General features: G+C 44.3%; 1 protein-coding gene across 1 annotated transcript; it reads right to left on the minus strand.

Annotated features, from left to right (window-relative positions):
• Window positions 1-11,620: 11,620 nt before the first annotated feature.
• On the minus strand, window positions 11,621-18,651 carry PCDH18 (protocadherin 18). Its single transcript, XM_032955029.2, has 4 exons — window positions 15,225-18,651; window positions 14,790-14,875; window positions 14,509-14,645; window positions 11,621-13,301 (listed from the first exon to the last, which is right to left on the minus strand). Exons 1-4 carry the CDS (start codon window positions 17,949-17,951, stop codon window positions 13,048-13,050), a joined length of 3,204 nt encoding a protein of 1,067 aa, XP_032810920.2. The 5' UTR covers window positions 17,952-18,651; the 3' UTR covers window positions 11,621-13,047.
• Window positions 18,652-27,821: the final 9,170 nt, after the last annotated feature.

Below are 27,821 nucleotides of genomic sequence, written 5' to 3' on the forward strand. Positions count from 1 at the left end.
TTTGTCTGTGTCTCTCTCTGTATCTCTCTGTGTGTCTCTCTAGGTGTGGCTCTGTCTTTATGTGTCTCTCTGTGTGTCTCTCTCTTTGTCTGTGTCTCTCTGTTTCTCTCTCTTTGTCTGTGTCTCTCTGTGTGTCTCTCTCTGTCTGTGTTTCTCTCTGTGTGTCTCTATAGGTGTGGCTCTGTTTTTATGTGTCTCTCTGTGTGTCTCTCTCTTTGTCTGTGTCTCTCTGTGTGTGTCTCTCCCTGTCTGTGTGCGTCTCCTGCTGCGCGCTCTATCCCCCTAGTGGCTGATATACCGTCACTGCACATTGTCATGCTAATCTCTCACAATACAATGGTCACCTCCGCAGCACAAGCTCCAGCCCCCACCCTCTTGCCCGATGCGGCAACCCCCCCCCTCCCCCGGCTCTATATATAAGGACTTGTTTCAGCAGCCTGTATCTCACTCCCACCTGAAGACGGTTGCTTGTGTGGCGATCAAAGCGTCGTGATCTATTATTATTTTTCTACCTACGTGACTTTACCGACAGAACCAAAGAGTAATGAATTCATCATCGATCACCGAGGTCTTTCACGTTGACAGCCAACAGGGGTGAACTGGCATCAACCACCTATTCAAATACAATATCATGTCATTGTGAGGAGGCCTTCAGTGTATCGATAAGTAGCTGTAAATTATCATCATCATCATCATTATTATTAGACACGCTATGCTGGTCTGGGCTACCCTGCTCCCCATCCTCTCAGTTGCTCTCAGCACCTCCCACCCCTACACCCCAGCGTCTGACCCCAGCACCCCAACTTCTTCATACAGCTCTCTCCCTATCCATAAACGTTAAGATCATCCTTCATCAAACAGTTCTTTTAGCCCAGATGTTAGATAGTGCTGACCCGCGGCAGACGTATTACATTCGTATCCCTAACCTATTCACTCACAATCATTCTCCTAATCATCTCATACAAGTTTTCTTGTCAATAACTGGACAATTTACAGATTCTAATAAAATGCTTGAATGGCTGAGAACATGCAAATTTGATGTTTGATGTCTTTCCAGTGTTCCGGCTTGTGCACTTAACTCGGGTAAAATATTGTTTTCAGCCATTGATGTTTATCACTTTGTTCTTTATAAAACACAGTAATAGCATTACAAAAAATAGAATTACTGACTTGAAGTACAATGTTCGAGGTGACTGGAATTTGTATTTCGGTATGGAGGAGGAACATTTGCTGAACCTCTGTGTGTCTGATATGCACGTCAACATCATGACCCATGGTTTATCCACTGCTGGATTAAGGCTTCCCTCCCCATGTGATCACCATACAGGTATGTGCCATAACATTTGCAATATGCTGAAGATGTTGGTTGAGAATTCCATACTGTACATGGTTTAATTTTGCTGCAAAAGGTACAAAAGCTGTATTAACAAACCAGGAGACACTGGTGTCTTGATTATATTATTTATGCTCTTAGCTGCAACATACGGGACTTTTGGCACTCATGTTTGCATGGATCCTTATGTCATGAATATGATTATTAGTTGCAAAGATGTACAGGACTACCCGATCTAAAAAAAGTTGCCCATTATGCACTAAGCTATCACAGACACATCTAATGAATCCTATCATTCAAATGCATTTCTCCTCTTCGCTCCCTGTGGAGCATAAGGCCACAGCAAGCCCACGCCATGCCGGACGGTCTTGAGCAGCTTTCTCTGCTTCACCACAAGACAGGCCCATCGTCTGAAGTACGTCACAGTAATATTAACTCCCATACTCTCATTTTTTTTACATGTAAAATTTTCCGCGTGATTTGGCTAAATTCCAGCTCAAATGAATAAAAAAAAACTGGTTGGACCGCCACGTAACAACCTGACCGAGAAGCTCACGGAAGAGTGCACCCCCTACTGTACACAGGATTCGGCCACTTGCAGATATTTTTGGGGAGAATTCTCGTGAAAAATGTCACCTGTAAGCCCTCCTCCAAACTGGTGTGCTACTCTGTAAAACATTTTTTTTTTTTTTACAATTGGATTCATCATCTCAAAACACGAGGCCAATAGCACAGTTGCAATAAAGTGGGGGGTGGAGGGGGGCGAGGTGGTTTGGAGGGAGGAAAGGACAAACATAAGATTTCCCGGAGACTGAACTGAATGAAATTCCTGAAGAAGCTCACAGCACATGCAGTGATCAACAACAACCCACTGCAACCCATAAAACGCATCGCAGAGCCGTGCAGAGCATCCTGTAGGCTCGTGCGATATATACACATCTTCATTAACGCACCACACTACCTCACAGCGCCCGTGTTTCCTTCCGTCTCTTGCACGTGTCAAGTGACATTTTTGCTTAAAGTTCCCATGCATTATCGTCTGCCCCTAATAACCTGTAATGTTGTGATTGTCATTTCAAGAGGCACTTCTGCGCATGGTGTGTGCACTTAGTCAAGATGCCCCCCCCCCCCCTGCTGCCATGAGGTGAGCAGACGAAAATGCACCGCATCTTGAATATTAGCTATTTCATATTTACCGCCAGCTATTAAGTGCACCTATTCTTTCAAACCCTGAACAGATTTAAGAATGCATATTTTACGACGTCCATGTTTTATTAAAGAAAAGTTTGGTCGATTGCCACGGGGCCAAGACGACCCTGATCGAATGCTGCAATGCATCACCTCTGCAATGGTTTGTGGTACCCGAATATTCATCCCAATAAAGGAGAATTGCAAAAGATAAAAGTGCAGTCCCGCTGGCGGACATTCCTCCACTAGAGAGAGTTCTAGAGAGCCCCTCTAGTAGTGCCTTTGGCCTTCTCTTCCACACTGGCCAGACGTCTTGCAAGGAGTTGGAGCACCCCATCCTCTGCTCCACGACACGTGACCTGCCGATCGACTAACTCTGGCGTTAGCCACTTGTACTGTTGGAAGAACAGAGGCGGTGGGAAGTAAAAAACTAGCACCGTTGTTCGCGCTGTCGCACCAAACATTTTAATTGGACCGCCAACCTCTTGTTCGCGAGCACATGGTGCTCACCGTTACTCTATGGGGCAGCATCGTCATTCATAAGAGGAATTGCAATTTGCTGATAACAGGATCAAAAGTAATGTATCTGGGAATTAGCATATATGCGAGGAGGCGTTTATACTATACTTTCATTGTTTCATGATTGCAGTGATGATAAACTTTGCAGTTGTGTTTTTGGTGGTTCTTTGTGTAATATACATTTGAAAATTTTATTTTTATGGACGAACTTCATTTTTTTATTGGGATTTATATTTCATTTTACACAAATCTTAAACTAAACTGATAAAATATTTTTGTCTCTGGCTTATTTGTGGTTGACCTTAATGTTACTGTTGTATTGATATTGTTAATATGGTAAATGCATATGCACAAATTGAGGCAATCGTATTGGTATACTTTCAACGTGGTGTTTTCAGATGATATATAACTTTGTTCCAGAAATTATTATTCATAATATGTCAGTGATAGTTGGGAAATAAAATGGTTTCCTGTGAAAAGAATATAGGACAGTGCTCCTCTCCTGTTCAAAACCCTAAGCCATTTGTGTATTTTCCACATTCCTATGGCAAGCAGTTTGAGTCTATTTTAAAGATGGCCACTGTCTACTTGCCTTAAAAAATTGAACTTACGAGACTCACCAACCCTAAGTAGTTGGCATAAGGGTTTGCGAGTATGGTTTTGATAACGGTTTTCAAAGCAAAACTAAAAAAAAAAATATGACTGCAGTAAAATGGTTTAAACATCTGAATCCTATCGCTTAATTCAATAGGGTTAGCAAGTACGTATGCCAACCCTCCACGGGGATTTGACCTTGTAACCTTCCCAATTATGAACCACAGTGCCACCCAGCTACAGTGTAAGTGTGATAATGGCACCGTTTTGATTTAAAGCTTTCGTGACTGCAGTGATTCATATTCTTGGTTCTTTCGGTAAAGTCATGTAGAAGGGAAACAATAAAATAATAATAATAAATATATAAAACAATAATATTATCACGACGTTTCGACTGCAACATAAGCAATCATCATTAGGTGTGAAAACCACAGCAAGAAAATTTGAAAAAAGTGGCGTTTTTTTAATCGTTAGCACCATGGAGAGCGATTTGGCAGTTATTCAGATGGACGAGTCCATCTATGTTCGGAAAAGAGGAGGGGGGAGACGAAAATAATGGATGCGGTCTGAAAGCCACCGTGAGCGTGGACAATAAATTAAGACCCGAAATGGTTTAGATAGATGGACTCGTCCACCTGAATAACTGCCAAATCGCTCTCCGTGGTGATAACGATAAAAAAAACGCCACTTTTTTCAAATTTTCTTGCTGTGGTTTTCACACCTGATGATGATTGCTTGTGTTGCAGTCGAAACGTCGTGAGAATTTAATTGTTTTATATTTTTATTATTTTATTGTTTCCCTTCTACGTGACTTTACCGAAAGAACCAAGAATATAATGGCACCGTTGTAATGTCGAATGTTACAATGTTAAAGATTTTGGGAAGAGGTACATTCATTTATCAAATTTTGCCTCATTTCAGATATTTCTAAGCTTCAGACGTGTCACTTGTTGTACATGACTCATTGTGCATGATTGGCATTGTTCAAGAAGTTACTTGTTAAGCAGATAATATACCAATCTAATATTTAGGTTTATTGAATAAATGGGACTGCACAGACGGCACAAATTAATATCACAGATAAAGAGAGTTGCACAAATTAGCGCACCCAGATTGTGCCAATGTGTAAAATCGCGGAGAATGGCGGATAAGGGCTGAATATCTTAAAACAGCGCTCTGCTCACGCACAAATCGGACTGTACCTGTAACGACCCCAAGTAGAGGCCAGTGGACCACGCTGCGTCCACACTGGGAGAGGGTCGCTGAGCCTCTGCAGGCCAGAGCTAACATCAGTATGCAGCAGGTCACCAGGCAGACAGCAGGGGCGACAAGATCACTAAAAACCAAGTGATCCTAAATCACCGCCACGTGGAGACTCTACTCTCTCTGGCTCTTGCTATTACCCATTTGCCAACTGCTGTCGAATGCGATTTCTGACCAGCCATAATGGATTCATTTTTTATTTGCATAAATAAAGGGTTTTTTTTCAGTCAAGCATGTTGCGCATATGGAGACTGTGTCAGCAAACAGCCAAACCGCACACTAAAATAACGCATCAGAGTGACAAGTATAAAAAAACCAAGATGGTGCGCTTCAAACAACAGAAACATTAAATAATAATAAAGTACTATTACGGCCGTGTGAATGGCACCATATTTCCCGTGTCTAGTGACAGCAGGAGTAAAAAAACACATACAGTAAAAAAAGCTATGATTATAGATTTTACTTAACCCCATGTATTTGCGCCAGTATTGACATACCAAAAGTAGGTTTTCTAAGTCTGTCTCAACTCTACAGCTTGTCTTCTTTAGTTCTTTCGGTAAAGTCACGTAGAATGAGAATAAAATAATAAAATAACACAATAACATTCTCACGATATTTCGGCCACAACACAAGTAGCCTTCTTCAGCTGAAGGAACAAAACTGTCGGGACGACAGAGCTTTAATGCACGCTGCTAAGATTCGTAGCGTCTTTTTTAAGCTGGTTGAGAGAAGTGAGGCACCTTGACAAAGGGGTTTACATATCAAACAGGATAATTTATCATTGAAATAGCTGGGGGATTAGCTTGTGACTGGTCACAGAAATAGTTATGTTAAAGTCAAAGCCTACACATCCACAGAGGCACCTAGTACAAATCAAACAGGTGAATTTAGCATTGAAATAACTGAGGGATTAGCTTGTGACTGGTCAACGAAATAGCTATGTTAAAGTCAAAGCCTACACATCCACAGAGGCACCTAGTGCATGGACGCCAAAAGGGGGCTGCAGCAACTCAAATATCATACAGTATACCGATGTGAAAAAACCTGAATCTAAATTACATCAATATAATAAATGTACTCAATATATTCTTCAATAAGCAGAGCTATTAACAGCAACTGGGTATACACTACACTATATAATGAATACCATATAGTAAACAGATTAAAAAAACTAAAACTAAAATATAAACTACCTCAATGTTATCAATAAACTCTATATATTCTCCAATCAGCTGAGCTACCAACAATTATTCGTTATATATCACGATGCTATATGACGAAAAAAATGTGTGGATTCTAACCCTCCACGTCAGCACCACGGACAGCTACGAGCCCCGTTCAGACGGACGAGTCCATCCATGGTCGGAACAGAGGAGGGAGGAGAGAAACAGCTGCGAGGCGCTGTACTAGCTGCCTCTGTGGATGATAGGCTTTGACTTTAACATAGGTATTTCTGTGACCAATCACAAGCTAATCCCCCAGCTATTTCAATGATAAATTCTCCTGTTTGATATGTAAACCCCCTTTGTCAAGGTGCCTCACTTCTCTCAACCAGCTTAAAAAGACGCTACGAATCTTAGCAGCGTTCATTAAAGCTCTGTCGTCCCGACAGTTTTGTTCCTTCACCTGAAGAAGGTTACTTGTGTTGTGGCCGAAACGTCGTGAGAATGTTATTGTTTTATTCTATCATTTTATTCTCATTCTACGTGACTTTACCGAAAGAACCAAAGAAGATGAATCTTTGCAGCCACGAAAGCTTTAAATCTACATCTTGTATTGCGATAGTTTCCCTCCAAATTAATTGCCCGTCTCACAATCATCCGTTTCAATAACTGCAATAATTTTTTTTACAAAAGATATGCGATAACGTCTTGCCACTGTTCTTCTTGTAGAATGTCAGCATTCACAGTTTATACTTGACACAAGCCGCTGGCCGATTGACTGTACGAAGGGTACAGTGCAGTTTTTTGCCCACTATTTTACTTCGGAGTGCTTTTTTTACGTGAGTGCAAGTGGCCTTACAGTGGCACAAGTATCGACTCTTTCATTTGTGTGCCTTTGCCGAAAACACTTACCTAAAGCCTCGCACGGTTACTTTGATGGCTATTGACAAACCTTTCACTGTTAATCCACTGCAGATGGAAATTCACACATAAACGATACCATAATATAATTTCATTAGGGTGTTCAAGAAACAAAAGGAAGTGTGCTTGCGGGGAGGCGGGGGGGGGGGACTTTTAAGCGTAGCTCTGCGTAATAAGCTTACAAATATTCCACGGGGAAAATGCATTGCACAGGATGCTGCAATTCCTTTTTTTTTTTACAGAGGTGAGCAGAAATACGGCATCACCTTTAAAAGCACTTGACCTAATGCCACACGTTGTGCAAATATTATCCGAATGCATCGCGCGCAAACATGATAATGTGTTCCTGCAAAAAGTATGCAGCACTTAAGATGAATCATTTGCATGTTCAGGTGAGTTGTTTACAGAACACCCACACTCTACTGCCACGGGGTCATACAGGGCAGAGTAGATCCATCATTGATAGCATACAGTGAGGGAAAAAAGTATTTGATCCCCTGCTGATTGTGTACGTTTGCCCACTGACAAAGAAATCATCAGTCTATAATTTTAATGGTAGATTTATTTGAACAGTGAGAGACAGAATAACAACAACAAAATCCAGAAAAACACATGTCAAAAATGTTATAAGTTGATTTGCATTTAAATGATGGAAATATGTATTTAACCCCCTCTCAATCAGAAAGATTTCTGGCTCCCAGGTGTCTTTTATACAGGTAACGAGCTGAGATTAGGAGCACATTTTTAAAGGGAATGCTCCTAATCTCAGCTTGTTACCTGTATAAAAGACACCTGTCCACAGAAGCAATCAATCAATCAGATTCCAAACTCTCCACCATGGCCAAGACCAAAGAGCTCTCCAAGGATGTTAGGGACAAGATTGTAGACCTACACAAGGCTGGAATGGGCTACAAGACCATTGCCAAGCAGCTTGGTGAGAAGGTGACAACAGTTGGTGCGATTATTCGCAAATGGAAGAAACACAAAAAAACTGTCAATCTCCCTCGGCCTGGGACTCCATGCAAGATCTCACCTCGTGGAGTTGCAATGATCATGAGAACGGTGAGGAATCAGCCCAGAACTACACGGGAGGATCTTGTCAATGATCTCAAGGCAGCTGGGACCATAGTCACCAATAAAACAATTGGTAACATACTACGCCGTGAAGGACTGAAATCCTGCAGCACCCGCAAGGTCCCCCTGCTCAAGAAAGCACATATACATGCCCGTCTTAAGTTTGCCAATGAACATCTGAATGATTCAGAGGACAACTGGGTGAAAGTGTTGTGGTCAGATGAGACCAAAATGGAGCTATTTGGCATCAACTCAACTCACCGTGTTTGGAGGAGGAATGCTGCCTATGACCCCAAGAACACCATCCCCACCGTCAAACATGTAGGTGGAAACATTATGCTTTGGGGGTATTTTTCTGCTAAGGGGACAGGACAACTTCACTGCATTAATGGGACGATGGACTGGGCCATGTACTGTCAAATCTTGGGTGAGAACCTCCTTCCCTCAGCCAAGGCATTGAAAATGGGTCGTGGATGGGTATTCCAGCATGACAATGACCCAAAACACACGGCCAAGGCAACAAAGGAGTGGCTCAAGAAAAAGCACATTATGGTCCTGGAGTGGCCTAGCCAGTCTCCAGACCTTAATCCCATAGAAAATCTGTGGAGGGAGCTGAAGGTTCGAGTTGCCAAACGTCAGCCTCGAAACCTTAATGACTTGGAGAAGATCTGCAAAGAGGAGTGGGACAAAATCCCTCCCTAGATGTGTGCAAACCTGGTGACCAATTACAAGAAACGTCTGACCTCTGTGATTGCCAACAAGGGTTTTGCCACCAAGTACTAAGTCATGTTTTGCAGAGGGGTCAAATACTTATTCCCTCATTAAAATGCAAATCAATTTATAACATTTTTGACATGCGTTTTTCTGGATTTTTTTGTTGTTATTCTGTCTCTTCACTGTTCAAGTAAACCTACCATTAAAATTATAGACTGATCATTTCTTTGTCAGTGGGCAAACATACAAAATCAGCAGGGGATCAAATACTTTTTTCCCTCACTGTAATTACGATTACAGTTTAGGGGCCGTCCATAAATGACGTCACGCGATTTTTTACCCCCCCCCTCCTCACGCAGCGTCACAAAAAGGCAGACCCCCCTCATATATGACGTCACATAGCTCTGCCCCCCCCCCCCCAAAATATATTAAACATGTTTCAAATCGCTTTAAACTATTGTCATTGTAGTGCGTATTTAATGTGGCGCTGCACTCTGATGTTGTAGGAGAAAACATTTATTAAAAAGTCTATTTAATTAAGTAGAACGTGTTGTCTATATTTATTTAAAGTTGCGCATTTTGATGTGACGTCACATTTCTCAACCCCCCCCCCCCCTCGTCACACATCGTCACAAATGTCTGACCCCCCCTAGCTGCGTGACGTCATTTATGGACGGCCCATTATTTCTTGTGAAAATGTGACCAAAAGTTAAAACCGGGACGCTACGCTTACGCTGGTGCACAACTGCCCCGGTCAGCATAAGACCCAAGTGTCGTGGTAGTTAAGTGCCACCTCGTGACTGGGCAGGCGATGATTGGGTCAAACTTAACATCTCTTAATGATCGACGGCTTGTGCATCAGATCGTATTTATTCACGGTGTACTTACAAAAAAATCAGCAGGCTGCTCGCTGGATATCCTCACTGTTTCGAAGAACAAATGTGACCTCAGGTCCTCGCTAATTTACCAGCTTCACATTCCTTATTGCCGTACAAATACTGGAGGAAGGGCATTTGCTGTTGATGCCCCCAGGGTCTGGAATGCTATCGCCAATAAACTGCAACTTGGATCATTACCTGTGAGATCTGCACTCAAAACTACTCTTGATGAGCTGTACACCCCCCGCTGCCACTGCTATGCAGAGTGGCCTGAAACCAAATGCATCGCTCCAGATGTTCGCTGCATGTATATCGTCAATTTGAATCACAGTTCCTATGATCACTGTTACATTGTTTTCATAGCTTTATTTTGGTGATTTCGAAAATGTATGGTTAAGCCATGTTTATACTCTTTGGTTTTATTCGGTAAAGTCACGTAGATAAAATAAAGCAAAATAAAAGAAAATAATTAAATCACGACGTTTCGGAGGCAACACAAGCTTCCGTCTTCAGGTGGAAAAGTCAATCTGTGTCACAGATATTCTGCGTTGACTTTTCCACCTGAAGACGGAAGTTTGTGTTGCCTCCAAAACGTCGTGATTTGATTATTTTCTATTTTCTTTTATTTTGTTTTATTTTATGTTCGTGACTTTACCGAATAAAACCAAAGAGTATGAATCCTTGCAGTCACGAAAGCTTCAAATCTAGAATTAAGCCATGTTTGTTTGTTGAAATACGGAGTTAGCCTGATAACTTTAATCTAAATTGACGTATGGTTGTTATTGTTTGACGTGCAGCCCACTGGGATTTTTCCACACAGCGTTAACATACGGTGCTTTTTTTCTGGAAGATCTTGCTGGTTTTTCCTGGATGTTTCTGTTGCGCATCGTCACTTTAAGATGTTTCTTGTTCATGTTTTTGTTCGTTGCGGTTGCACCCGAGTCAAGTGCCGCATGGCTCACAGGGCTATACCTAATTAATGGAACTGAAAAAAACTGAAAAATTGAAGGTGGAGAAAGCAGATGTGCTTCAAGCATAGTCACACATTTGAAGCCAGCAGCGTTGTCTTACAGATCACTGCCTCATGGTATAGTCAAGTTGTTGCTAGTGGACCTGATGAATGTCTTATCAAGAAGAGGCATGGGGGGGGGGGGGGGACACACGATGTTGGATCGAAGGGATCTGCGCGGCTCATAAAAGGGATAGCAATATATCCCAAGTGGCACCAGGCGAGGAGGGAGGAGCCACGGTCCGCCATACATTCAAGCGAGATGCTTCAGATAGCTATAACCAGGTCACGCAGCTTTTTCTTTGACCATACCCCCCTTCCTCCTCCCCGTTTCCAAACTCCGCTATCCATTCCCATCCCTTCCCTTTCAGACCCCCAGTGAATAGAGCCACCTGCTCGACGCTAAAAAATCTGGCATTTTTGAAATGGCTTTTGTGTGCATGTATCTGATAGCAAGATTAAGTGTTGGCCCGAGCCTACAAATGACATCGCATTTCCATCTACATTTAAGCAGAACAAGAAGCATGCTGATGTGGATTCAAGATAGGATACAAAAAAAAACACAAAGAAATACATTGAGGCTTGTTTACGAATATAAAGCTCCATAATGAGTAAGAATTTGTTTGAAACTAGAGTAAATGTTGACGCATTTTCTTGCACACTTTTAAGCATAATTCTATAAGGGTGCTGTCCCCACGTTAATTGTTACTCTGGTTTCCTTTAATTGTGAAACATTTAGGATGGGTAACAACTGATTGAAGTTTTGGTGTGCCATAGCTAATTCTGCATACCTAAGGTGTGATAAAAGTATCAATTGATGAAATGGCTTTTGAAAAGTCCAGAGCATATCTCATGATGATGATTAAGATAAGAATCAGGAATGTTTTTGCCTTTTAAGGAATGCAATGCGTTTTAAAACGTCTGCCTTCAATTATGAACACTGCAAAGCAATCTGCATAACTCGTTGACAAGAAAATACTTTATTTAAAACATGAAAAGGTACAAAAGGCATGTGGTAAAAATAATTATATTAACTGTATATTAAATAAAGATGAGTAGTGTATATGCTTAGAAGCAATTAAATTAAACATTTTAACTGTGGCACTATACGATTGACAGTGCATACTGCGAGTGATATCCGAACCAGTCCTGCGCCCCGCCAAACTCACACTGACACAGAGTGGTTAAGCATTGGTGAAGTATTGGTTTAACAACCACTATGGTGGACTCTGCTGGAGGGGGGGGGGGCTTGATCCAAAAGTGGATTGACAAAGGGCTGGGAATTATATTACTGTTACTATAAAACATTAACATCGATATAGTTATGGTACAATTTAACAACAAATCATGAGACAATCCACATGATCACTACTTTTGCACAAATAATAAAGTACAGTGTATAATTTATTTCCATTAGCTTTTTAAATAAGCAAAGTGGTACAATTGTTTAATTTAACTCACCTCCATAACGTGTAAAAAAATCTAATTCCAAGTATGCTACGTTTGTTAACGGTCTACAAGTATGCAATATTAATACAACGTACATCTTAAGGAATTGTGGTAATTTATCAACCATTAAACAGATAATTGATTGTCAATTTTAAATAATAATCCAGTCGGGCTGCTTTCTTAATAACACAATAAAAACCTCATTCAATATCAAAACATTTGTTCAACTTAACACTAAAATACGAAAGTTTTAAATATTTTATCTATTTTTTTTACAAAAGTCTTTGGTATGAAATCTTAAACTTAATTTACAGTTTTTACCCTACATGGGTTACAGTATTTTGCATTGTAAACCAATCATGTTTACAGCTTACTGATACGATACTTTGTGCCCTGCTTCATGTTAATGTAACTCAGCACCATGGGGATAAAGATTCATTATTGTAGCCAACCTTTGCTTGAGTTTCGTTTTTTAAACAGTGCATGAAACATTAAAACCGAAGTGTTAATTTGCACGTGGCCCAATATGTTCCAGTGTTCATGCATACATTTAACTGCCAGGACCAATGTTCCATCCAAAGAAATACGTCTGTATTGCAGTGCATGGTGGTGTGAGAGGACATACACAAGACATATATGCGAGTTGTAATACTCATTGTTGCATATATTCAGTCGTTTTGTGGTCATCGCGATCCATAGAATTTCAGTTACTGTTTCTCAACACGAGCAGAATGTCAAAGTATTACGTATAGTCTAACTCCAACCAATGGCATGGAAATAGTTGGCACAGGGCCCTGGTACAAGGAATGAAATGGGGCCCCCAGTCCAATATCCTACTTCTCCTCCTAACTTGGCTCCTCGGGCCCCTCTGGCCCCGTGGGCCACAGTGCGGCAGTCACACCGCCTGTTCAACTGTAACAGGGGTCTCCCTGCTGTCTTCTCTCAGCATCGAGTAGTTGCAGGGATCGCCTTGCCGAACGTGGAAAAAGTGAGAGGGCCCTGGTGGATGGCCGGCAGGCCCAGCTCCCTCGGCACGGCCACAGCGGCTGCCGAGTGGAGCCCCAGAGGCAGCAGGGTTGGCCTGGTAGTCCCAACAGCCTGGGTGGCCACAAGAGGAGGGGCAGGGCCGGTGTGTGGAAGGCACGAGGAATGTCCCATTGCCGGTAGGTTGCACTCAGTCGTCCAGGGAGGCACTTCTGTAAAGAAGAAGAAAAAACAACAGTGACGTTTGTATCATTGCCCTGCATTAACCAGTTAAGAGGCCCCTGCCAGTTATACTGCTGCATATATTGCTCTATAACTCTCAGTTCCCAAGAAGAAACATTCAGCGAAATGTTGGACATCGTGAGTTAATTCATCTACCATTGTGACTTATTTCACCTTTTTAAAAAGGAGACCCGGTTCACAGTCGCGGCGTGGCATATTTATTTATTTATTTAGCTGAGTAATTTGGGATTTGCACTATGAAATTGGCGCGGACTGGTTTATACTTACTAATCGTTTTATGGGGCCTTTGATGTCCACTTGACAGAGTACGATGCGCTTTTGTAATTCTCCACAGAAATTACCAAGCATCTGTGGGAATCCGACCATGAAAGCTGGCTTAGCGGCATGCATGCTCATAATTAGCCTTCCAGCAGCCAATTCGAAGAGATAAGGGTGGCTCCAAACTATTTACTATGTCATAAATGGCCACACATATCTGTGTGTGCTGTGCTTTGAATTTGGATGGTATGGAGATTCTGAGAAGAGGATATTCATGCAGAGGTTCACATTTTAACAAAAAAATATATATAGATATTAATATTAGGGTACTTATTTTGTTCCACAGTAGAAGGTTAAGACTTCAAAATCACCCTATAAGTAAGTCAAACTTTTTAAACATTTCACGAACTCCAAATGTCTCAAACATTTGAAATGTAGGTCACAACATCTTTGAGAATGAGACCCTAAGAAGGCTTGTTTATCAATCTCACCCAGTGCACTGATCATCGTATATGAATAAGGGATGTTTTGCTAGGTAATACTGTTTTGAAAGAGTGCATATTAAGTTCAGATACGAGCAATCTCAAAAAGATTAGCTACTCTCATGGCCCATTATTATTGAGATACCCTGGTCCATAGCCCATATACAGTAAACACATCATATACTTTAGATGCAAGCATGGATTTGGTGGTGTGGATTGGAGCATGCTTGTGTTTGCCTTTGCATATCATTACATCTCCATCACGTAACGTATCACCCGGGTCTGTCCCGTGGCCTCCTGCCAGCAAACCTTCGACACTGCAACAGATAGCCTCAAAGTGCACCTAGCCTGGCACAAAGCGCCGTGGTGACATCACCACCGCTTAGTAGCATCTGTTTGTTTGTTGTTGTTGTTTGTGTCCACACGCAGGCCTCACCTGCATGCTCAGGCCCTGGGAGCGACAGAGTGAGGGAGCCCAGGGGAGAATGTCGACCGGGCTCCGAGTCGCACTCCTCAGTGTCACTGTCGCCTCGTCCGCTGTCTTTCAGGCTCTGTCCGTCCACCTCCGCACACCTGAGTGATGACAACACGAAGCACCGCTCCCTCCTGTGAGCTCTCGCTCTCTCTCTCTCATTCAACGTGCAACGATGATGATGATGTTTTTTTTTGCATCTGTAACCGAGTCGTTAGTGAATGTGAATGCAGTTGTTGCTTCACCTCATCCGTCGGGGATACTTGTTTCCTCGGAAGCTTGGTCGTGGACGGTACTTTCCCTGCCTGAGGAGCGTCAATATTTGCGAGACCTGCGGTACGTCAAAAGACAAACCGCGCAAAACACACACACACGCACGCGCGCGCGCGTTAACTTGCCCCATCTGCCGTGTACCATCTCACAAACAATATTGCCGAACAAAAATAAAAAAAAACATTTGTTTTGTTTTCAATGAAGTCGCAAATGTAAACGCAAGTCATTAAGCGCGGCGTGGACACACGTTTTGTTTAACATAAGCCTCTTAAAGGGAACCGCTCGAGCCAGAGTCTCGCATGCCACCAGCGGCGTGAGCGAGCAATTGCGGCGCCCCACCCTGAACCTTTCAAACAGCGTTGCAATAACGGTGCCCGATTTGAATGATTGGCTTTGGTTAATTGTACCTCGACATTGTCTTGTGAGGGGGTCGCCGCCTCAGCTTCGGCGAAGCCCTCTGAAGAGTGCTGAGACGGGGTGAGGCTATCCCTGGGCCGGGCCTGTGCCTCGCTCCTGCGGCCCCGAGCGGAGTCCGACGCGGCGCCGTGCGGCCCAAACACCGTGCCGACGACGGCCAGGGGCTCCTCGACGTCTCCCTCGGCAAGCTGCCCCGCCGCCTCGCTGCTCAGCACCACAATGTCGCGCTTGTTCACGCTCGTCCTCGTCGCCTTGCTGGCGTCCCCGTCGCCCGCGCCCTCCTCCGCGCGGGCGAGCCGCTGGGAGCCGCGTGACGGCGCCTCCACCGGCGCCTCCGACGACGACGACGTCGATGGCGTCGAACGGCCGCGTCTCCTCTCGCCCCCCTCCTCCTCCTCCTTGCCTTCGAGGGCAGCCGCCCCGCAGGAGCCCGACTTGGTGCTGGCGACGAGCACCACGGCGGCGAGCGTGAGGGCACAAGCGGCGCCCAGCGCCATCACGGCCAGCATTGAGGCGTCCAGCGGTTGCGTCTCGTCGGCACCATCGTCGCCGTCCGGAGCGGAGCCGCCAAACGCTTGGTCTCGCCCAGAGAGTTTGCCGCCGTCGTTGTTGTTGTCGTCGTCATTGTTGTCGTTGTTGTCGTCGTTGTTTTCGCTCGCTCCGTGTGCACCGACTCGGATCTCGATGGCGGCGGTCGCCGAGAGAGCTGGCGAGCCCCTGTCCCTGACCATCACCACCAGGCTGTGCCGCGTCGCCGACGCCGCCGAAGCCGCCGCGTCGGTGACCGAGGCAGCATTGGTGAAGACCTCACCTCCCAGGCGATTGATGCGGAAGAGATTGCGCTCGTTGCCTTGCACGATGCGATAGCTGAGCTCGCCGTTCGCTTCCGAGTCGGAATCTCTGGCCCGCACCACCGTCACCAGGTACCCGAGCCCCGCGTCCCTGGGCAGCCGGACAACGCCCGTGCCGTTTCGCAGCGGTGGGTGCGTGACTACCGGCGCGTTGTCGTTCTCGTCCACAATCCTCACCGACACGGTGGCGTTGGTTACCAGCGGCGGCACGCCGTCGTCCCTGGCCTGCACTTGGAAAGTCAGGCTCGTCATAGCCTCATAGTCGAGGGGCCTCAGCGCGTAGATGGCGCCGCTCGACGGGTTGATGGACACGTATGTGGACACGGACGCTCCAGCCACCTCCGACTCGACCACGTTGTACGCGATCATGCCGTTGTGTTCTGCGTCGGCATCCCACGCCGTCACCGTCGTCACGTAGGCGCCGGGGCTGTTGTTCTCCAGCAGGGACGCCTCGTACGTGGAGCGGTGGAAGCGCGGCTCGTTGTCGTTCTCGTCGAGCAGACGCACGGTGAACTGGCGGGCCGCAACTCGAGGCGGAGTGCCTCCGTCCGACGCCTCGAGCACCAGGAAATAGTCGGCCATCTGCTCGCGGTCCAGGCTGCTGTTGGTCACCACCACGTAGTCGTCGCGGTAGGGCAGCAGCTTGAAGTGCGGGTGTCCGCGCAGGTGGCATGCCACGAGGCCGTTCTCGGCAGAGTCGATGTCCGAGACGGTGACGAGGCCAACAAAGCTCTCGTAGGCCGCACCCTCGCTCACAAACACAGTGTCTCCCCTGGACTGCATGATGAAGTCCAGCTTGATTTCAGGCGCATTGTCGTTGATGTCCTCCACGTGCACGAGCACTTTGCAGTGAGCTGGAATGGAGCTGGGACCCATGTCTCGCGCCTGGATGGATATTTCGTATTCCGAGTTGAGCTCGTGATCCAGCTGGCCCTTGAGGGACAGCTTTCCCGTCTTGGGGTCCAGTTGGAACAGGCGTCGCACCTCGGCATCCACGGGACTGCTGAAGGAGTACACGACCTCGCCGTTCGGCCCTTCGTCCACGTCGGTGGCGTTGAGCGTGAGGAGGACGGTGCCAGGCGTGGCGTCTTCCCTCACGGTCACGTTGCACGAGGTCTGCGCGAACACGGGCGAGTTGTCGTTGGAGTCGAGCACGGTGATCCGCACGAGGGTCGTCCCCGACCTCGGCGGGTCACCGCCGTCCCAGGCGGTCAGCTGCAGCGTGTACTCTCCCTCCTGCTCGCGGTCGAGCCTGCTCTTCACCACGAGCTCCGCGTACTTTGCGCCGTCGGTGCGTGCCCGCAGCGCCAGCCCGAAGCGCTCGTTCTCGTCAAGGTGGTAGGCCCGCAGTGCGTTCCCTCCGACGTCCAGGTCACGGGCGCCTTCCAGGGGAACCCTGGTGCCCAGCGCGACGCTCTCGGAGATCTCGACGTGCATCTCGGAGCGCGCGAAGTCAGGCGCGTGGTCGTTGATGTCCAGCAACTCGACCTCCGCGTGCACCAGCTGGAAGAGGCCCCGGGGCAGCGTGCAGAGCACGTCGAAGCGGATGACGCAGGAGGGCGCCTGCCCGCACTGCTGCTCCCTGTCGATGACCTCGCGAGCGCTCACCGTCCCGTCGGCCTCTTCCACGTGCACCAAGGAGAAGTCGTCTCGCCGCATCAGACGGAAGTGACGGGACGGGTGCTCGGCCACGCGGCCCTGCAGGTCGTCGGAGAGGCGGCCCACGAGGGTGCCCGCGGGCTGCTCCTCGTACAGGGCGTACTTGACGGTGATGGCGGTGGTGCCCAGGCACATGTGCAGCAGCAGCAGCAGCAGGAGCAGCAGCGAGAGAGAAACGAGGGCCTCTCTGCGCGTCGTTGGCTCCATTGTTGTTGGTGGTGTTGGTGGTGGCACCTGCACTGTGATCGCTCCCGGCTGCTGAACTTGGGGTTACGTTCAACGCCAGCGGGTTCAGCTGCGTCTCCACTTCGCCGAGGCTAATTATCTACCAGCTCAAATAAAAATTATATTTAATACAAAACTAAAAAAAAATTGGATGATGATAAAAAAATGTTTTTTTTTACTTAAAATATAAAGGTCCACTGCGGTCATGTATTTGTTGTATTTTTTGCTTGACTACTGTTATCAAACATTTCCAATAAATGAAGACGTTTAAAGTACAACTTTGTACTTGCAGTTCAGTGTGCAGATCTCTTTCTATTGTTGGAAGTTGTTAGGCAATGAATGCATCAAGCGTGCTGCCTCTGCAATGATCATGTTACGCTATGGGGATATCCCAGGCAAGAAGCCACTGGAATTCCGCTGTACTATCTCCTCTCCTCCCCTGAGGCTGCCCTGCAGCAGCTAAACCACTTTCACTTTCCCAAACGAGCGAAACAAAAGTGACGCGGGCCAGCGGTGTGGGCTGCAAAGGAAGCGGTGCCTTGCGTCGGAGTTTGACCACAAATGCCAAAAACACTTCTTTAGCCTTACAACTTTACACTCTCACTCGGCCAATGCAAGTCCCCACCGCCTGTGTTCGTTAACCAATCACGACTCACCCAACCCCTTCCTCACTTTCTGAGAAGAATTCCTCCCGTCCTGCCATCGCCGTGGCCACCCCACTCCCCAACTTATTCATCAATGCTTTCCCGCCCACCCGAGCAACTCTCAACCCCCCCCCCAAACCCCCCACTTGTCTACAGACTGGTGAATGGAGGGATGTCTTTTGTCTGCAACTATTTTCATATTTTAAATGAAATGGCACAGTGCGGCCGACTGCCGCTCCTGTGTAACGTGTGGAAAGTGTGTCATGTACAGCATTGTTGAAAAAGTTTACAGTGATGTGGAGCCTGAATGTGCATACATGAGTTGTTGTTTCAACTTCAGATGATCCCAAATATTGTACTGTTGCACCATTGCTGTTGTTGCTTGATGTCAATTCTGAAATGGGTATCTGCATGCACAGGTAAAGAAGGAAATATTCCATTTCAATTTATAAATGTATTACAATTAAAACTAAAAATATGTTGACATCTCTGACTTCAATGGAAAGCCGCAACAATTACTAGAAATGTAATCAAATAAAGTAATGCACGAATTTCTTAAGAAAAATATTTGTGTCTGTTGCCCGTACCTCAATCTGAGTAAGACTCCTCTCCTAGAACTTTCATGTATTCTTCGAAGTGTTTGTGATTTTAAAAAAAAACGCTTCCATGTACTCTTGATGACATTTAGCACATTTTTTTTCTTGGTGTGATATTGCGGTGGGTTTTCGTCGATTTTTTTTTTACACAAAGCGCGGGACAAGCGCGTCGCAAATTAGATGATAAAGTGTCTCATTAATCAACTGCGTCTGGTTGCAGTGCGATGAAGCACAAAGGATGATGGCCATGCCATAGTCCTGGGCTGCGCCGTTCCTGAGATTTGGGTTTTGGGTGTAGATGGGGTGGAAGGAGGCCAAGAAGAGGGAGGAGGGGGGGGGCGCTGGGTGGGCAAGGCTCACCGTCTGTCTCTAATGGAAGCGTGCCTTTTGCTTAGGCAACACTACTGCACAGGGGCATCGCCATTCAAAGGCAACAGAGCGGGAAAAATTAGTGGCAGGAGGCTGGGCTGGGGGGTAGAGGCGTGAATAGAGAAGGGTGTTTGGAGGTAGTGGGGGGTTGGCACACTTCGGACCATCTGCCGCCTGTTGGCTTTTGGTGGAGGGAACGTGCAGAGATTTGCATTAAAATTGGTAGCGTTTGGTGTGTGAATTCACGCATGAACTAAGCCAGTTACCGAACAATAAACATGCAGAATTTTTTTTTCAAAACTTTTCGAAAGGGATTAAATCATAAATCTCTAATTTAAAAAAAAAATCTTATTTTCACAAACGTTTTCGTTAAGGCACAACCATAGTGTACTTTATTTGGATCTGGTTCAAAACTCCGCACGGATCTGTGCAACAGATGGCTTTTTTTTGTGTACACAAAGCTCATTGGTAAGTGAGGCCAAAACGGCCATATAAAAGCATTGGTTTCAAAAGACCCAGTGTGAAAATAATCATTAAATGGGCATTTTTGGGGGGAAATCCTGCCAGGGCTAATGAAAGCTTGTTTTTCAAGTAGTTAATGGTTGCTTGAAATTGGTTAGTAAAGTCTTACTAAGTTACACTTAAAACGTGGTCTTGTTTAATTAATTACGCCATTTCAGAATCTTTAGAAGCGAAGAAAACACTTGGAAAGTGTGTTATGCTGCAGGAAACACAAGGGCTTCAGGCCCTAAAGCTGGAACATTTACTTTAGGAGCTTTTAAAAATATATATTGCCGTGTTTTCAAATAAATAATTTACATCCCCCTTTGGCAATCTACTGAAAGTGAAGGCCATGGCGGTTATTTTGGACTTCCTGACTTCACTGATATGGGTTTAAGGGTTATTGATCCATGACTGGTTCAGCAGATATCACTCGCCACTGATGGTGGACCTCAACGAGGAATTGCACTCAGACAGCCGGGTTATTCGCGCACTGCACTAACCACTATGCTACGACTGCCAGCCCTGTTTTTGTGTAACTATTGTTTGCATTCACATTCCAGATGCGATTCTCGATTGGGACTTTTTTTATTGACCACTATATTGAGGCAAGAATCCAAAAGCGAAGAACAAAACGCAATTTTTATTTATTTTATGAGAATTTGGACAATGTAACATGTTTATTGCTTGGTGCTTTTATTACCCCTGTTCCCTGAAGTGATCGATGGATATTATGTGCAAGCGTGTTTTCTTGCATTTGAAATGACTTTCCTTCATTGCTCGACAGTTACAACCTTCAATACCTCCTCCAACAGATCCAGCGTCTTGAGATGGGGTTTCAATTTAGACGCTGTATAAATCCCAATTGTATCATATTGTATTTAAAGCATGAACCATAACAAAAATGGATTTGTATTTGCCAACTCTGAGAATTGTTTTTGTCACCAAGAGTTCCTCAGTTGTGCGAATGGGCAGCAACAACTCACGCTGGCATGAAGGGACAATTACATTTTTTTTAAAAATGGCCGTATATATTCCCGCCACCCCATCCTAGCTGTACGTCTCTCTTAGAATGCGCGTTTTTATAGCATGCCATAATCAGTGGCATGTGCACTCTGAAGTCGTGGGCACAAGCAAGGAATTGTTAGACACGTGTGACTCCCCAGTTCAGATCAACTCTAACCTAGCCCTATATTCTGCATAGAAATGCACAGCGTGCCTTCTTTGTGTTGGTGACACCAATGCCTGGCGCATCCCCCATCCTTTCTCCTCTGGCATCCCGCACTGACTAGCAAATTTTATATATATATTTTAATCCTTTAGAAAAAAAGCTCTTTGTCCTGGGGAGCACCATGTCTACCCGTGTCGTTATCGGAAAGCGGAATGCCAGTAGAATATTAGATAGTGTCAAGAGGCCTCTTTTGCAATTGCGCGAGTATTCATTTCTAGACATGCTGCCTGGCTTGGGTAAGATGTTATTTCCAAATTTTTACGTCGCAAAAACAATAGAGAATATGTAATGGCTTTATTTACATTGTTTACTGTTCGTAATAAGTTGGGTTAAGAAACTAAAATTATTGGTAAATGGACACCATAGAGAAAATATAACAGAACATGTATACCCAGGGAAGTGCTTAAGGGTGTACTGGGATGAAAATTATGAAATCATGAAATAAAATGCAGGATAGAGTGTATTTAGAAACCAAATGTGATGATAAAGAAAGTTCCCAATGAGTGCATATTACAAACTGATCAGAAACATCCAAACTGACAAAGAGGATGGAAATCCTGAAATACGTATGGAGAGACATGCCTTGAATTAAATCGAGTTACAAAAAGAAGTTCAATCTTGATTTGAAGCTTTCGTGACTTTACCGAAAGAACCAAAGATTATAACCGGACAAGTTAATAACGTCATACTGACTGCTGCGAAAAGTTTAATTTAACGAGACACATCTCCTGGAAAAGTTTACAGCCCACGAAATTCAACGTAACGATGGAATGGCAGCCACCGGACCGAACACAAAATAGGACAACCGCCATGGGTGAAGGAGCGATGGTGGCATCAATAAGGAATGGGGGTGAAGGGAAATGTGTTGAGGCCTGAATCCAGCAGTGGATAATATATATCTATTGATGACGATGATTATGAAAAAGTATTAAGAACAAAACATTGCACATAAGATGGTTATTTAACTTTGAAAAGGAAAAGAGTTGATTATGTTCATAATTGCAGACGTTAATGAGGATGTAGACCCGCCGTTTTTACTGTCAACGAATGGAGCAAATGCTCCCGAATCGCAGTGTTCTGAATAATTTAACATGGGAATTAATGTTTGAGTGAATAAACAGGTAAATTGATGAACAGAAGTTAATATTGTTCTTGGATTTTTTGTCTTATTCTCTATATTTCATTTACACCCCCAGCACAAGAATGTCTTGATCCATATTTAATGGTCTAATATTTTTTTTAGGATTTCTCTAATCCATGCAATATGATATTCCACGCTTTCAATTTTTATTTTATTTATAATTATTTCTTTCATTTTCTGTGCAAACACGGAAAGCAAAGGTTATCAGCAGAGCAAACATTGCTCATAGTAATTCAAAGGCTTGTTCAATAATTTAATACACTCAAAAATGTTGATCCAACCATCTTTCCAATAATGTTTTCCCCCCACTTTCCTTACAGACGTTACAAGCGTTTATGTATGCCAGGTAAGGGGCAGCTGGATTAAGTAAAAAAAGAGCAATGGTAAAAGAATTAGGATGGCTTAAGGAGATAGAGCTTTTGTTGGCACGCGTGCAGCAGGGAGCTGTGAAACGCCAGCCACTGCCGTGGCAAACCCCGTGACCCTGGCGCACATTTCAACACATGGCAGCGCATAGAGAGAAACTTAGGTCCTTTGTGTGAGAATGCATAGGGAGCCAGACGGGGTGTGGACAGATGGTGTTGGTGTCGCAATGCCAAGACAGCACCAATGAGATTGCATTGGGGCTTGATTTGGGGGTGGGTTCCCTGTCTTTTTCTCTCTCTCTCTCAAGAGGCGAGTTGCAGCTGTCGTTTGTAGATTGATCAGCTTACAGCCTAAGAAGAATACAAAAAAAAGCTGTAGACTTACTGATGCTCAATTTCAATTTGAAGCTATACAGCCTGGTTTGGAGCAGTTTGGAAATGGACAGCTGTGGATTTCAAACCTCACAGAGGCCACAGCGCTACTTGTTGAGTGATATTGTTGCTGATAATATAGGTAATCGTAAGCCATTACTATAGCAAAACTGGCATTAGTCTTTTCAATGCTTTGGCCAATGTTAAACTTTACCAGAATATTTGTCAGAAACGTTTTTTTTTCATTTTTGTGGTCACAATCGTGCTTAAATGTGCATATTCATAGGTTATTTCATGTTCAAGTAATGAAATCACAAACTATACTACGCAGAAACGTTGCTATTGTATTCTGCACGTGTATTTTCCTACCGCATAAAACGACGACTGAATGTAAAACGGTGCACTCGTCATATACATTTGCAGTGATTGTAAGGCCAATCGAGAAGGTGATGTTACAATGAGCACTTGCACTCCATTTGGTAACGACCCGTTAGGAGGGGGCTGACGAACGCGTTGTCTTTGTTGTTGTTGTTTTTGTTGTTGTTTTCTCCTGCACATTGTTGGGTAGCCAATCACATTTCTGCGGTCGTTTGCTGTCCGTTGGCAAGGCAAATTAGGTCCCAATCATATGGCGCAGGCGGGTTTCATTCTCTAGAGCAGTTGACCTTTCACAGTCAGTCGGTTTACTCAGTGTTCTCAGGTTGAAATGTCACTGTCGGCGTTTGAACAATATTCTACCCTGCTGCCGGAGACTTGAAGTGTCTGTGATTAACATTGTTTAATTACGTGATGAACCTTACAATGTTTTGCAGTAATATACAATGTATCATCTTAGATCAAACAGAAATTGAGGCACAACACAGCTCAATGGGAGGACAACCTTTAATTTTGAATAAATTAATTATATACAAAGAAAGATGCATAGTCATAGGCAGAGGAAAAAGAGGATGGTCTGGAGCTGGACTTTGACAGGGGTAGGGAGACAACTGCACGGGTGGCTGGTGGTAGGAAGCTCCAGAGAATTCGGGCAGCCAAGGAGAGTGACCTCCCGTACCTCCAATTAGCACGGTTGGCTACGTACGGTGCGAAAGAAGTTCAACATACTTCAACAGAGTGAAGGTTGATGGGGAGGCTTTGGTAGAAGGCTTTGGTTTCTGGAGTGGAGAGTGCTTTGATGGGATCAGAATGATGAGAGGGGAGAGGTAGGCGGTGGGGAATCAATTGGAGATGCTGAAGCGAGTGCGACCTTGAATTTAATCTGGAACTGGAATAGGGGCCAGTGGAGGGATTTGAGTATTGGGGTGATGTGGCCACATTTACGGGTGATTGTGAAAAGTCTGCCAGTGGAATTTTGGATATGTAGTATTTGAGGAGGCGAAAGAGGAGAGAGATTCAGTAACTGAATCAGGATTTAATTAAGGTATGGATGAAGGCATTAGCAGCAACTGGAGCCAAGAAATCATGGACGCTGAAGATGTTGCACAGATGGAGGTTGGAGGTCATTCAGGGTTGAGATATGGGGAAGAGAACAAAGCTGGGTATCAGATTTTACAGTGCAACTCTTTTCCAGTGTAATGTCTGAATCTAGGAAGTGGGCACTCAAATTAAGGATTTGCAGAGAATGGATTTTCTTCAACATTTATCTGGAACAATCCCAAACAAATCCATATTAAGATCTCCTCAAAGCAACGTGTAAGCGTGGACAGTATTGTGGCTGGGTTCATTGACTCAATGGCGGTGGACTTTTCACCTTTTGTTCCATATTTTGTGAATGTTAAAATGCCTGCTCCATATGTGTGAGCAGGTATTATACACACTTTGTAAACTTCATATGTAGGCACATTGGTCACGTGCTTTCCATTATTAGGATAATTTTCCAAAAGCACTCCAAGCTGTTCTTGCCATTTTTTCTATTTGTTTTCTGTTGGGAGTTTGCGAGGAGCCACCCTGTCTTTCTGTCTCCTGCTGCCTTGTTGCTGCTGGTTTCCAGAGCTGCCTGTTAATTGGACAGGAGGGTGAACATTCATACCCGCCATAGTACAGCGCTGGTGAAGCAACAGTTAAATCAACCTGTTGTTAAATTCTTCATGTTGCAATTTTTACTTCGATACTGAATAATCAGATCATTGCATTCATATTTAAATGACTGCCGTAATATTGTTGTGCGTGACATTTCCTGACATAATTATTTTTTGTTTTAAAAGGACAGTGCATCGGTTTTTTTTTACTCGAATAGCTATCTATACTTGTTATTTTATGCGTTCTATCAGCAAAATCAGATATTCCCCAGAGTGTTCACTTGCCTTTAGAGGGGATAGGCAACGTGTATTCTTTGGCACGAGGCTTCACATCCTTGCTTGGTGCACGGTATATTGCATCGCTCTCACCATCGCTCTGGTATTTTCTGTTACCTGGGAATGTCGCTTATGTTTTTTAATTCTACATAAACGCTGTAATATCACAGCGAAGAGACTCATTCTGTGAGATGTGGTGGGCCATTGCCGGCAATTGCCACAAACTTTTTATACGCTGGGGAAGATCGCATACCGTTTGATGGATTGTAAATCCTGTCTTATGTTGTATAGGCCTTTTAAATGAAAGTTATATATATAATAGTGGAAAGGTAAAGATGCAGCCCTGCCATTGCTTGTTCATGCCACTGTTGGCAGAAGGTCTCAACTAAAGGAGCTCTCGAGAGTCCTTCTGGAAGAGATTTGGCCTACTCTTCCACATTGGCCAAATGTCTTGAAAGAGATGTGGGAGTGTCCACACACGACCCCACTATTTTTAAATCTGCTTATTTACGAACTGTATTTGTAATACTTTTTTTGCTCTAGATAGTTTTTTTATTGTCATTCATGGCATTGATTTTGTGGGATTTTAGTATCTATATAGACAACTGTGCACTTGGCATCTGTTAATATCATAGTTTGTTTTTATATGAATTTGATTCAACATAACTCTTAACCAACTTAGCTAAAGTGACATACTTTAGATGGTGTCATTACATTTAGACTTGTCTCTCAGTAACCTTCTCTCTCATTCCATTCATATTTTTTTCAGATGACATTCTAGTTTTATGACATGGCTACATTCAAATGTGCTGCTGTATCAAAAACTGTCGTATTTAGGCCACGTCACATTTTAGGCCCAGTAGAAAACGGTGGGCTGTCATTGTAGTTTGATGAGACAAGCCACCTGGGGCTGCCAAATTTCCTGGAGCCTAAAACAGAACATATGGTGAGCTCGCAGCCCCTCCCTCTATCAGCCCCGCCCACTTATACACAGCCACGCCCAGCCAGTAACAAGCACCACCCACGGTGTGAGCGGCCTCAATATTTCTGATGTCGACCCTTGCCTTTTGCTAATAGGCCCCAACGGTCATCTTCCATTACCACGCACTACTCAGGTAGCCCCACTCTTTGCCCATAGCTTGAGTCGAGTATAAGGCCAATCACATTTTAACCAGGGCAAAATCATGATGTTCACCGAAGCTTCAATGGACCAGGAAAGCTATCTTAATAAGAGACGGTCCCAGCAAAGCCAGAACCTTTTATAGCTTTAGAGTTACGATTGATAACACTACCCTATCAAATAGCACCGCTGGTCTACGTTATCAGCATAGGATAGTCCAGCAGAATCCATTGTTGTACTGCACTACATTTGAACATCTATGCTCCCTACATTAACCAACCCGTACTAACATGGTGAAGGGTGGTAATATCACTCGCATGGCTAACAGTGTTTAGAGACCTTCATCTGGCAGTCGATTGGCAAAGGGCTGTAAATAATCATTATGTATTGATTGTTAAGGGACTATGGTGCAGGAAAACATGATTTCAGATTGCCATGCTGTTCGTAAAAATAGTAATTGTGCCTCAGAAATGGAATTTAAGTACTGTACATGTGTTAATGTTGTACAGTGATCCTGCCCAAAATAGAATTCTCTTCCATACTGAAAAAGTGAATGGCTATAAAGTGGTTTGTGTTTAACTTATGTTACAAATGGGCAGGGAAAAATATAACCCCATTGTATGAACTTGCCTAAATTGTTTTAAAAATATCCAAATAAGTTAATGTATGTATGTATGTTGAACTTCTTTCGCACCGTTTGTAGCCAACCGTGCTAATCGGAGGTGCGGTGGAACGACTACAAAATAAACACAACAATCAGTTCTAGAGAATTGAGTTTTCAATCGAGATTATGAACTCATTAACACCAGCAGATGGAGCCAGCATTCAAATTAACACTTTTAATAATGTAGAGGGAGCACATGACAAATAATACACCTAGTGGCCCTATGAATTGTCATGAATTAGAGTTGCGATTCAACTCAAAAACGTATTATTGTTCGTCTCTTTTTAATCACCTCATTTTCGATTCTCATTCTTTGTCTCGTCAGTGTGTGCATTCTCCATCAACATCAATAAGAATGAAAGTAAGAATGTTTTACTGATTTTTTGAGGCAGCTGGCCAGGATTGGGTCAAGGACATGGCCCACTTCGGTATTTCTTGACTTATCCCGAAAACATAAAAAAAAAATTACATATATTTAAGAATGCACAATAACGAATCGATGAACCAATGAAGCAATAGTTGCATAGTTTATGCGAAGGACTGGCAGAAGTGCAA

The sequence above is a fragment of the Petromyzon marinus genome, chromosome 16 (assembly GCF_048934315.1).
Source record: "Petromyzon marinus isolate PM22_M1 ecotype Great Lakes invasive population chromosome 16, UKy_Petmar_22M1.pri1.0, whole genome shotgun sequence".
NCBI lineage: Eukaryota > Metazoa > Chordata > Hyperoartia > Petromyzontiformes > Petromyzontidae > Petromyzon > Petromyzon marinus.